Below are 13899 nucleotides of genomic sequence, written 5' to 3' on the forward strand. Positions count from 1 at the left end.
AAAGAAATTGATGAATAAAATGATGCAGAATCAATGCAGCGATATACCATGATGCACAGAGAAGGTATGCTTGGACACACACACACACACAACGATTTCATGTTTTGTTGGTAGTCTGATTATTATTGGAAGTCGCTTTTCTGGCTCTGTGTTACTTACAATGTAGATAAATGATGATGTGTTGCAAATTAATGAAGATTTGATTGGTTGATGTTGTTGATTTCACTTCACATTTTTGCCACTTTTGGCTAATTGCAAAGATAATATGATTTAATTGATGAAGGGATACTCGTAAAGAACACCCATGTCAAGGTCGGGATTCGAACCTGGGAATTAATAAAGAAAAACACAAAAACCAAACATATCCTCTCTTGGAACCCAAACCCAGATTCTTCAATGATGAGATAGTGAGCTAAGTACAAAAGCTAGTATTGATACACTAAGACACTAAGGTGGCAGGGAATACTTAATGTCTCACCTCTTTGTGCACGACAAACATGTTTGACTACGAAACTTACATAGGTTAACCAGGACTAGAAATTGCGGGAGGATATGTAAGGAAGGATACGCCATCCCCCTACTTACTGAGATTTTCCCATATTAAGCACAAATCTAATATCGTTACAGGTGAAGCATCTGAATATTGGGGTGAAACATGGAGGTTGCCAAACTGGTTCTGGACATTTTCACAATACCAAACTTTGGCAGTGTGTTTCTCATGGCTTGAACTTTGTGTCCGCCATGCAATAGAGAAAATTACAGGACTGAATCATGTGTAAATATTTTGTGATAACTTTTATTCAAAAGGCCATGTACTGAGTGTAAGATGAGTTGCATTATCTTGATGAACCATGGAAGTCATTTAGAGTTAGCAGTCTTACAAAGCACTACGGTAGTATTTCTGAAAAGCAAGTGTAGATAGTTGGTCACCCCTTTAGTCCCTCAAACCCATTTCCACCTCTGAAGATAACCAAGTTCATTTTCATGTCTCCTTGATGATGTATTGGTTACGTCGTCAACTTGTAATCAAGAGGTTCCACGTTCGATACCTGGTGGTGGTACACAATGGTTCCGATCCCATTCTAAACTGTAGTCAGTCCCAATTAAACTATCTGACTGATTATCTGACTGTTGGTATGGTGAATGCCGTTTCCTTGACTTCTATTTGTGGATGTTGATTGATGGGCAGCTGGTATTATGAGTATTTCAGCTCCAGTGCCTGCTGCTTGGAGCCGAACCCTATCTGTGCATAAAGTGGATTTAAAACAGAACTTAATGCAACAACCAAGTTAATTTTCTGTGTATAAAGAGAGGAATTGGAAGATTATATGTGCACAATTTACTGAATCCTATAAGTTTATCCCTGTTTCCCCAAATTGCACAAAAGTGATTGATTACATTACTTGACAGGATGTCCATCTGATGGTGGTATTTGATGAGGAATGGTTGATTGATTGATTTGGTTTATTTTACTTCGCTTTTCTTAGACTTTTGGCTAATCGCAAAGATGAGGGTGAGTGATGATATGATGAAATTGAGGAATGGACATCAAAGAACACCCATGCCCTGCCTGGGATTTGAGCCCGGGACCAATGAGGAATGTTATGTATGTGGGATATGTGTGAAAAATATTTGATACGTATCACAATTGAAGGTATTAGTAATCTGTCTTACATCACAGGTAAAAAAGTAAAAGTTTTCCATGCACACTGCACCGTGTCATGAAGACACATTTAGGGGGATGCGTTGGCAGGACCCCATACATTCTCGATCTCAGCCATTTGTGGAGGTGATATTATCATCACCCTCTCAAGCAACCTTTACCCCCAGGAGCCCAATAATTTGAGGCCGTGTGAACCCCAGAGGTGCTTTATGCAGGAACAAGACCGGGAATCGAATCAGGGACCCCTGCATGGATATCAGATGCCTACCAACTAGACCACCGCACTCCTTCCACCACAGCGTCTTTTCATATTCCAGACAGCATTTTGTGCTGCATGAGCGAGGAAAATCCTCAATTGGCCCTATCAAATTTTCCCTTCAAGATATAATCTCAAACTCATTATTACTTATAGACAGTTCCTGAAGATGTGAAGTCCGAGATTAACCAGCATCCAAAGCCAAGAATGTGCGTGCGTGTATCGTGAATACCTTCTCTATACATCACCATACAGCATTGATTTCGGTCGCAGACCTTCATTAAAATGTCACTATCATCATTTCCCTCATCGTCTTCTGCTGGAAGGACTCCCAGGCGAGCGGGGGCCGTCCTGGATGGCGCTCGGCCTCCTGGTTGGATCATCCTCGTCGCTTGATGATTGGTTGTTGGATTACCTGAATTGACACATTGGGAGCAAGTTAGATGTCAGTACTATTTGCAACAGAAATATCATGTCGATTGCAGTGAACCTTTAAAAAAACGACTAAATTAGATATGGAATGAACCAAAATAAATTTGACAATTACAGCAATAGAAGACTTAGGAAAATTGATTAGGAATTGAAAATGAAAGAAAAATATTTATGTATTCTCTCACAAAATGTAAACCATGGAACTAATTCTGACCAAAACGCAGTGCTGTAAGTAGGAAAGCAAAAGCAGGAGATGCTATCTCAGAGTTAAGAGAATTTCACAAGCATCCACCCCACCTAAGATATTTTGCATAGTCATCCCCAACTTGCTTCATTGTCTCCATGTTGATCCATACAAGCATCTCTCCCATCCCAAACTCAACCCAGCTGGGAATTTACGCTTTTATCACTGCTGGAAAGTACTCTTCAGAAAACAATATTGAGTGTACGTGTGTGTGAAACTTTTGCCTCAGAGTATAAGCAAGAACATCAATATTAATAATAATATATATGAAAGTAAATATTTTCTTTAACCCTTAACTACTATGGACACAATCACACAACTACTATGGAAGGGTCTTGTCGTCAGACCACTGTTTTAGTTTTGAACTGTGAACCAGCTGTTTGCTGTTTTAAATTTCTGACGCCTTTCTCATGACTTGACATGAGTATAGAAAACTATTGTATAGCAGTTTCTGTTATTGTTGTTGAGTTAAAGAAACGTAACGTAATTTATGCAAAGGGGAAGAAAAGCCGTTAAAAATTGAAACAATGGCTTCTTTAGTTTATAGTTTATGAAATTTCAAATTCTTAAAATATCTACATACAGTAAAACCTCGTTAATCCGGACTCCGATAAGCCGGACTTCGCGCTTAATCCGGACAGGCAAATGGCAAATATATATGTATATATATATATAAGGCAGAATGCAAGGTTTTAAATGTGGCTAGAAGTCAACAAGAGAACTTCCCAAACAAGAGGCAGTCAACCACTGATGGAATTCTGTTTCTCGCAGACTTTGTATTCTACTGTATAGTGTATTTAGACCTATGCCCTTAAAATACACCATAATAAACGTGTTGTGTTGCTATAAACGGAGTTTTAATGCACTTTCTACTCTTCTTTTAGGTTATTTCAGTTATTCCGGACTTTCGTTAAACCGGTCAACTTATCCCCTCCATTAGTCCGGATTTACGAGGTTTTACTGTATTTATGTTGTCAGAAGAGCAGGAGTTGAAAGTAATCTTTTGATGAAATTGAATATGAGTAATCAGACATTGGAAGGACAACGTTAGAAAAAAGTACTATGGTACGTTGTCAGACCGCTCCCCGAAAATAGAATTCACTAATATCGGAACAAATGCAAGACCAAGTGATCTTGACAGCCTCTGGCCAGCACCCCCAACTAAAAGGTATGGAGAAAAGTTCGCTTGTAGTTTTGGAGGGTGCAAAATAAATAATGTAAACAGAGAAATTCAGAGCGGTCTGAGTTAAGGGTTAAGTGCATTAACACTTAAACTCTTTTTTTGAAAATTCTTCCTCCACAAATGTAACATAAAAAGTAAAAGGTTCAATCTTTCCCTACACATCTCCCCAAACCCATGAAGACTCAACGGAGGCTGTGGAGATATGGGGCTCTAAGTATTCACAACCTAGGCCATTTGTGGAGGTTGGGTGATCCCCAGACACCTTATGCAGGAACGCAGACTAGACCACCGCTACTCTACAAATATAACATACTAATTTACGATAAACATTGTTTAAAATTTGTAATAACAATCTATCGGCTAATTATCTCTGAACAATGCTTGTCTCAATCCTCACTGCAAGAGTGCATATTTTTTTTTGTTTTTAGATATTTTTTTGTAATCCTCACTTCAGTAACCACTTACTCTTATTTATAAGCAAGGTAATATTTCACAGCTTAGTAGAATAAGAAAAGTAGAATGTTTACCTGCGGGCGGAAGCTTTGTTCTCATAACCAAGAGCTCAGGAAGTTTCCACTTCTGCGTGTCGTCGCTCCACACAGCCTCCTGCTTGATCTTGTCGATGTTGCTGCAAAGGTCAGAAGAAGAAGATTGTAGATCTTACGCTGTCCTTACTTTGATTGGTTGATCGATTGATTTGGTTTCGCTTTTCTGCCACTTTTGGCTAACCGCGAAGATGAGGGTGAATGGCGATAAGATGAAAGGACAATCGCAAACAGACAACGACAGCACAAAACACGAACCTTACGGAAGACCACACAGCCCAGGCGCCAGAGACTCGCTAGTCTAAAAAATGCTATACTGTCCTTGCAGAGAATATATGCAGTAGCAATATCATGTACAAAGGCGTTTACAATGAGGGGAAAACAGAGCAAATATTACATCAACAAGCAGGGCTCTAATATTAATTGCATAACGACTCTGAACAATGACCAATAAAAAGACCTTACGATATTTTAAAAAAAGTGGACTATAAAGTTACTTTTGATATTAAAATGTAAGCTCGAGTTTTTCATAAATGAGAAAAATGTCAGTGTAGAACTTATGAAAAGCAAGTTTTCCCTCTTAAAACAATCTTGGCTTGATTAAGCCTGTGAACTTACTTGGACTATTTTTAATTCGAATTTTGGATAATTCGAACTTTTTCGTGTCACCTTCGAGTTAGAATGAAAAAGAGTTCACGGTATTAAAAACATATTTATAATGTTTAACGAAAGTACGTATAATACTGAATTTCTTACTAAAATGACCTGCTGGTTAAGTAAGCATCACACGGAACTGGATTTCCAGGAGGTATGTCCTAGTTCGCGCTGGACTTGCTATCAATTTGCTAGTTTTCGCCTCACACGATACTTATCAGCGTACTTGTCGATAGACTTTTGTTCCCATACGAGGGAAGTTGTAATGGCGCCGCGTGAGAAGTAAACAATGTATCACTTCACATTTTTAAAAGCCGATAACTATTCAACCGAGAGGAATAACGTTTCGTGTAAAACGTTATTAGGTACAAAACATTGGCGCTGCTTAAATACATATTTCACAACTTTTACTGTACACGTATGGAAGCATATTTTAGTTGTTTGAAATGTAAACACCGTGCACTCGGCATAGATGGTATAACTCAACGCGCCTTTCATGCTGTATACGTTATACATTGCTGGAGTAACACTCGGAAACCACAGACAAAAACGCTCCTTTGCACACTCACAGATTATCTTCACATGGCGAAACTTTGCTCTGATTGGCTGTTCCACAGAATCCAGTCGAGGAAAGCAAGTAGCAATTAGAAAATGTCCTGTTCCTCCAAACCAGTCAAGCAGTCAGCCAGGAGGCCATGATTGCTACCTAGAAAGTTAGTTCAGAGCCAACTAGGGCATTCCTGCTAGAAATCCAGTTCCGTGTGATAGGGGCTTTAATAGCCATATAACAATAGTTGAATTCAGTTGTCTTCTTGCTTCCAAGAAGTTGCGCAAACTATACACGGTTTCTCTACTGGCTGAGACAGTCAATCTGAATCAAAAATCAATCACGTGACAAAGATTGTGGAGGTCTGTGATGTCACACCTTGCCCGAGATTGGCCAATACATTCAAAAGCGTCAAAAGTAAGCATATCATTGTTCCCATTTGGAAATGATGTTTCTCAAACATTTTTTCAGTTGTGGTTGCACTTTTCAGAGGCAAATTACACCTTTTATCGTTTCTGTCTGTATTGGTTGTCAGTTAAGTATATTTTCTGCGTCTGACAATATCACCTGCTATGGCAGCGCACGGACCGATCATGAGAGATTTTTCTCGCTCAGTGTGATGCACTTTTGTTAGCAGAAACAGTGCCCGGCAGTATTACTTTGACCAACAAAGCTTTCCCACTGGCTTCAGAAGCAAGACATTGAGTGATACAGACACTACTGCCTCACGTGATGCTTTGTGGGGGGAAACATGTGTATACTCTGTATCGGGAATCTGTGGAACAGGGCGTACATAACGGTAGAGAAGGTGCCAAAGCGAGTGGGTAGAGCGAAGCTGCTAACATGCACTCACTTCCCCTCTCACGCGTTCATTGGTCTAACCCTCTCGAGTCACTACTTGCGCAGAAACTTGCTTTCGTTCGATCGCTCCAGAGAATCCCTGAGCAGAGTACAGCTGATTATTGATCTGGTTTATTTTCTGCCACTCTTGTCTCTTTGCATAGGATTTTTAGGGGCGTCTAATCTGACAATAGCGCTTCCTCCTAAAACAACAACCAAGGGAAATAACCAAGATCGCTAATAACAAGCGCTGCTGATGGCCCAGTGCAACTAATAAAGAGCGCAACCGTAAAGTGCTTCAGGGCGTGAAACAGATGAATGGACAATCATAAAGACACATGGACACCACACAACAAAGTTCCTTATGGCCTTGAGCTCAGACGCCAGAGCCTCGTTAATCTGTCAAATGCAGTTCAGAGTGCAGTGCAACTGAGGTTGACAATTGGGTGTCTTAAGAAAGCGTCACCCTTTATTTGCCGCTGTGTAAATTAGTTAATTGTGAGTATACTAACTAGTATAACATTAAGTATCGGTTGCAACGAAAACTAGTAGTCAAGGAGGTCCGTAGCGAGGATCAGGCTGCAACCTAGGAAGGGCGCCGTTTAAAGAATTTTTGACAGAGAACGGAGTCAGAATATGCAGCGGAGAAATTTCAATTTTGCAGAGGTATGTTATGGCAACACACTATTGGAATTTTCTGTCTTCCAAAGTATTATTAATAATACATTTTTAAAGATGTTCCACAGACACTAAGACATAACTGAAATATTATAAAATATGTTAAACTTTTTTTAAAATCAGAAATGCAAACTACGAATCATTAAATACAATGTGTCCAGCTTTGCCTATTTGGATATTTTAAAAACATTACACAAGAAAATCAATCTCTACATGAACGTTCAGTGTGGAAAAAGTTACTAAGGTGTAAAAATGTTTTTGTACGAAGTAAAAACAAACATGGATAAAAACAACTGTGGAGTCGGTTGTAAACATTTTCGAATGTGCATCGATGGTCTGTGTGGGTATTATTCGATTTGATAAAAGAACAATAAATGTTTATACATTTTATGCATTGAATACGATTTTATGGGGTTAATTATGATATATGTTTTTTATTCGAAATTACGAGCTATAATGGCAACATTGGTCGTGTCAGAGAGCAGTAGCAGTTGTGCCCGACATCTGGTTATGTTATTCAATCAGTGCCCAGATGAAAGAAAATATTTGAAATTTATCGTACACAAAACTAACATACATTTTTCTACTTAATTATTTTTTTAATGAGTTTTCTTTGTTTCCTCATTTCAAAATTATAGGATGTTTTTACCACAAACAATGGTTTTAAGAAGAAAATATCTAAGGTCGCACATAAAATGTTATGCTTGTTAGTGCGGGGGGAGGGGGAGGGAAGGCGCCATAACATCTAGCTACGGGCCAGTACGAAACTCAGGTTTGAGTGGTTAGTAGTAGACTGATAATTTTATGGACTCGTGTACGTCTGTGGTTACCTGTAATTGCAGTCCTTCCGAACGGTTGGCTGAATCCTCTCGAGGATCTGTTGGAGCAACTTGATCTGCTGGTCCTGCTTCCTTATAGTTTCAAGGTAGTCTGTCCTCTCGTTCTCGAACTCGCTCTGCAAGTCGCTGACCTCTCGTTCCATGACGCGGACCTGCGAGAAAGTAAACCAGTGAAATCATGGAAGAGTACCCAAAAACCATGATTCGATTTCCAACGTTAATCTCGTACACGAATACAGGTTGAAGTTACGTTAACGGTAATCGTTATTTTCTCCATGGACACTGCCTACCTAGGATGGGTAGGGCAATACATTTTTAAAGAATAAATTATGGAGAACCGTACTTTTATGTAGTTCTTAACCGTACACAAACAAATGTTTTCCATCCTGACTGAAACATAATGGCCGTTATTCACATATGTAACTATTAGATATTGTATGCATTAATCATGCATTATTTCCATGCAAATTTTTTCATGTTTCTTTCACTGACACTAATTCTGTGCATTTTAGCATGTATTAGTAAACTAAAATTTCTAAATTGTTGCTTATTTTGAGCAGGCTCGTTTAACAGCTGAGCCATTTGAGTTAGAATTGTTTTGTTTTAAGTTCACTTTATGCACAAATAGACTAATCGGGACTGAGACTACTGTTTCATGTAGGATCCGAACCTTATGTACTTCCACCAGGTATCGAAACCTTGAAGTTCGGTAAACTTATTTCACAAGCATCATAAATCTAGTCTTACTTTGTACCTCAGTTGGTGGAACAATGGCGGGAATGCTAGAAACCTGGATTCGTATTCTGGTCCAACCTGCATTTTGCACTTAAGTTTCTACGAAGTTCACGTAAGGTACAGTCCCTACCAAAAGTTTAAGACCACCAACTTTTTCCATATAAATGAATCCTGACAGGAAGTTTTTTGGTACAAATATGGAGTGAAATTGTATGGATGTAATATAGTGTGTGAGGCATATATTGCCGAAAAAATATTGGTATACGTCTTGTAGTTCTTGAGATACGAAAGTAGAAAATCAAATTTCTTAACTGAAATATCCAGAATTTTGAAGTACAGATGAATGTCTATACACGTAACCGACGTCGTTATGACAGTACTGATTTCTTTCCAGTATTATGGAACATGAACGAAGGTTTTGGGGCAAAAAATCCAAAAACAAATTCTCGTGTTTTATATTTTTTTTTCTAAAATTCGCAAAATAAAACAAATACAGCGAAAACTGAGAGGTCTTCAGATAACAATATCTTCCTCAGCGACTGCGCTTGAGGGAACAAATTTTATCAGTAATTAGTTGAAATGTGTGTCCGTAGATGGCGCAGAAAGACATATCTGGAGTAGCAGTATTGTGCAAGTCCAAACCTGTTTTCGTTACGCTTGATAATAAACAGGCTGTTTGAATCGCAAGCTCCGTGTTAATGGGGGAAAAATCTGTGCCCGTGGCCGTGAAATGGCAAATAATTGGTATGTACAGATGCAGTAGGTCTTATTGAGAACTTGCAGTCGCATTGAATGTAATTAAAACCTGCGTGACGAACACAATAAACAAATTCAAGCAGCAAGGTGCAGTGGTTGATAAACCACGCTGCGGCCGCCCCAGGTAACGTCTGTACGCGAGGACCGGATTATCGCGAGAGTGGCAAAGAATAACCATAAATTTGATTTTTGATTTGATTTGCTGTATTTTACTTCGCTTTTGTGCCACTTTTGGCTAATTTGCGAAGATGGGGATGAGTGATGATGAAATTGATGAATGGACACACACAAATATCCATGCCCAGGCCATGATTCGAACCCGGGACCCCTAGCGTCGTAGATCTGCTAACCACTCCGCCACACGGGCCGGCGAATAAACGTAAATCCCCTCTTCCAGCGATAATGAGGGAATTTGAAGATTCCACTAATAAAAGGGTCTCAAAGTTGACCATTTCGTGTAGTCTTACGTCTTACGCTCCTCTCAAAAAGCCATTGCTCAACAATGTACATAAGAGAAATAGTGTGAAGTGGTGCAAAAATAAAAGAAACTGGTCCATGGAACATTGGGGTAAAGTTCTTTTCAGTGATGAATCTAGATTCGTGGTGTACAGCTCCCGAAAAGTGAGAGTTTGGAGGACAGCAACCGAGAAACTTCTCCCCGAATGTCTCGTGCAAGCTGCTCAGGGTGGGGGTCAATCAGTCATGATCTGGGGATGCATGTCTACTGCAGGGACAGGGATTTTGACATTCATTCCTGACTCCATGGATTCACGAGAATACATCGAAACAATGAAAGATAACATGCTCCCGTCCGCCCAGAAGCTCCACAACAGGTATTTCGTCTTCCAGCAGGACAACGGGACTTGCCACACGTCAGCAGCAACAATGGCTTGGATTCAAGCAAGGGAAATTGCATTGTTGCCTTGGCCAGCACGAAGTCAGGATCTGAATCCTATTGAAAACCTATGGAATACCATTGGTCTTCGTGTAGCCAGACGCCAGCCAAGGAATGTCCAGGAACTTCGTGAACAGATCTCCGAAGTATGGAATGAGATTGCGCCCCATGAATGCCAGAAATTGGTCAGCAGCATGAGAAAACGTGTGCAAATGTGATTGAAACTTAAAGGTGGGCCTGTTGACTATTAGAATGTCACACTTCATTCGTCTAATTTCAGGAGAAATGTTTGTTTCCAATTATATTTTCAAAGTTCGGATTTAATGGTTTTACAAATTGTACCTTTAGTTGCATCTATTAGTTATAAGTGCATTAATATGCCCTTACACTTTCTTTATCTTGTTGTACCTTTCAATAACATTACATAATAATTCCAATTGTGTATTAAAGTGTTTATTCATGAAAAGGACTCGCATATGTACTTTTTCTGTTTGTCTGAAAAACACTTGACAAGGTGATCTTAAACTTTTGGTAGAGGCTGTAATTCAAAATTGGACTTCACCAAAAATCTGATAATTAATATCTAATTGTAGCAGGTTCTTTACTTTACTTCACTTAAGCTTGTTTTTAACCCATGAAGATTGAAACGTCCCTCGAAAGCATAAGACTGTTTGTATACAAGTGGAACAGGGATGGACGAAATTAAATACATTCTGTACATAAAACACAAGAAACTAGGTTCAATATTCATTCAACATGGCGCCTGAGGAAAACTATACTAACTCTATCGTGATAAAAATAACAGACTGTTGAACATATTTATTATTCTTCCTCGTAGCTTATACATAATATGCTGCCAACTTTTCTCAAGTACGCTCTACTGATTCTCGAAAGAGTGACTGCAGCTCAGGCAGTTGAATTTTAATATGGCTCCTTGCATGTTTTGGTTACATAAAGATCCTGGCCTTAAATATAATCAAAGGGTCACGTGGTATATTGCCGACTGGAACCAGAGTTGTTAAAGGTCCAGAATTTTAAATAAATGCAATTCCGGTCCAGGAGAGAAAACCAGCAAGCGTAAATTAGTTTTGGACCCTAAAGAACCTTTTTATCTGGAAAGTATTTCAATTCGGTCCAGGAACCTTTTATGTTGCACGAATTTAAATACGGCGCAGGGACCTTTCTTCCGGGTCAATTTAAATCCTGTTCAATTTCCGTGTTGAAGTGAAACACGCAACTTGGACCGAATTGAAATTGTTAGAGAGAAAAAAATGTTCCGGTGCTGTTGGGGAACCCCATGGAACCCATTAGAAGGCATGAGTCCCTGGACCTTCAACAACCATGACGGGAACCTACCTTCTGCTTGCTTTTCTTCAAGGCTTCCGTCTTCACCTTGAGCTCCTCCTGGATGTCATCGTACACCTTGAGCATTATCCCATCGTCGTCGTCCACCCTTCCGAGGACCTTCGCCAGGGCCTCCAGGCGCTTCTCGGCGGCCCTTTTCTTCTTCAGCCTCTTCTCCTTCAGCTCCTTGTCCCCTGCCCTTTCCCCTCCCACCATGCCGCCTCGCAGTTTCTTCAACCTGCATGAAACAAAGATGTGATATCATGACTAGAGCCCCGATTTGTACGTAATTACATATTCTATTCCTTTCTAGATACTTACCTTCAACAGGAAAATGTCAACGAATTATATGACGTACGTGATTTTGCATTAGTTTTATGTTACATATTTTTACATATTTGTCAGGACATTACATATTTTACATATTTGCTAATTTACTTTCCATAAAACAGCATATTTCGGTAAATTTTTCGTAACTTGATCCTTTTTACTACATTTTTGATCTCTGAAACATGACGAACAAAATGTGTAGCTCATGTGATGTCATGTTTTCTAATCAATGAGATGCATAGTGCTTACGGTCACCTAAAATTGATTGCCAAGTCTAAAGACAGGCTGAATACCATAAAGAATATACGGGAACTGTTATTTTTCGAAATATGCTGAAGTTTCTCCTCCCCTCCACACAAACACACACACTTCTGGTTAAATATTTTCGTTTCGCTTTTAGGTTTAAGCAAAGCACCTAGAAACTTGACATTGGTTGACAAGAAAGCTGCTTTCCTGTACGTAGAGTTACACAATATGTTTTTTCCCTTGTACAGAAAGTACAAAAGTAGCTATGTATTTTCAATCTATTGTTATTTTTGTAGACGCTTTATCTTACAAATTGTTTCGAAAGTTACAAAGAGCCCCCCCTTTCCTCAACGCAGTCGAAAATTTGACGACTGCGCCGAATTTGAAAGCTGCAAGTGTTCAACAACGCTGTGCTGCTAAGGTGCAGTAGCTCAAACGCACTCTGATACTTGACCCTCGGTATATTGCAGCTGACTTGCATTGCTGTTATGCATTGCCCACTTGTTGGTGTTCTTCTTGAGTTTATAAATTTGACACAAATTTTAATTTGAACAACTTATGTCCTTAAAATTATGTTGCATATGTTCAAATAAATATCTATACCAGAATTCTTGAAATTGCTTCGATACTCGATTATTATTTACATTACATATTCTTTCATACTACAAATTCAGCTACATATCCTTTTCACTCGCATACTTTCGACGTGGCCTTTGGCCACGTCTTGTACGCTTGCATACGTGACCTTCGGCCACGTTGTGGAAGCAATGATGTTATAGATGGGGTTCCTCAATGACTTTGAAAATGTCTGGATGTTGTATTAGATGAAGGGGAACAAGGGTATAAGTTTGCTAATTTGAAAAGTTTAAAAAATAACTTTATGTGTGTACTCTAATATTGTACAAATATTCAACATATATTCAAATAAACTGGGTATTGTCCGTTTCAAAAAAGTTAGATATTTCATATAAACGAACTGAATAGCGACACTATATTGGAAAAGAAGTATTTACGTCTTTTGTCATTTTCACATTTGTAAACGTAATTGAAAAATAATTGTTTTCCGTCAATACGTGAGCTCGCCGACGTGGTTCGCTTATTTGGAAAGTTTTGAACGTAACTTTGTGTGTGTACGGGCTCTAATATGGTATTTTCTTAATAATAAATTGAGTAAGCAATAACCGTTTCAAGGTAGTTAGTTAGATTTCTTGCATAAACGAATTCAATAGCGACATTATATTGAAAAAACAATATTTACGTCTTTTGTCATTTTCACATTTGTAAACGTAATTGAAAAATAATTGTTTTCCGTCATTCCCTCTCAAATTCCTACCTCTCCTCTGTAATAAATTCTAATGATCATGTTTTGAAATTCAAAAAGTCTAGCAAAATTTCCTTACTGTAGTTTTCGGTGTGAAAATAAACTTTCTTTAAGTTTCCTAGCAACGTCCGTTTCCATGGACAACAACAAGTACGGCAAGCTCTAAAGAATTGTTTGTTATTATACCCCTAAACATTTAGTTAAAACAAGAACGATGTAGATATTTTAGCATTGAGTATAACAATTTATACGTAATTGTATCTGGACAGAATATTCTTCTTATGTAGATGTCACACTTGTCTGAGGCACCTTTTCAAAACCATGAGTTCATTCATGTGTGTGCTATTGATCTCTGAGAAATATAATGTATCTCGACAATTAAGAATTGAAG

At 38.8% G+C, this 13899-nt stretch overlaps 1 protein-coding gene across 7 annotated transcripts in view; it reads right to left on the reverse strand.

Moving 5' to 3' along the window:
• Positions 1 to 13899, reverse strand: part of LOC145996573 (osmotic avoidance abnormal protein 3-like) — a 188202-nt gene that overhangs the window by 27336 nt on the left and 146967 nt on the right. For 5 of the 7 annotated variants that reach the window (XM_083133076.1, XM_083133075.1, XM_083133078.1 and 2 more), the window contains exons 11-13: positions 11624 to 11849; positions 7873 to 8033; positions 4306 to 4406 (exon numbers count right to left, since the gene is read on the reverse strand). In XM_083133076.1, coding sequence (XP_082989202.1) covers positions 4306 to 4406; positions 7873 to 8033; positions 11624 to 11849 — 488 coding nt within the window. Of the gene's footprint in view, positions 1 to 2194; positions 2335 to 4305; positions 4407 to 7872; positions 8034 to 11623; positions 11850 to 13899 lie in introns of all 7 variants that reach the window. The other 2 variants (XM_083133074.1, XM_083133073.1) reach the window with 1 other exon arrangement.

Source organism: Lepisma saccharinum, chromosome 12, assembly GCF_977018435.1.
Source record: "Lepisma saccharinum chromosome 12, izLepSacc3.1, whole genome shotgun sequence".
NCBI classification, from domain to species: Eukaryota; Metazoa; Arthropoda; class Insecta; order Zygentoma; family Lepismatidae; genus Lepisma; species Lepisma saccharinum.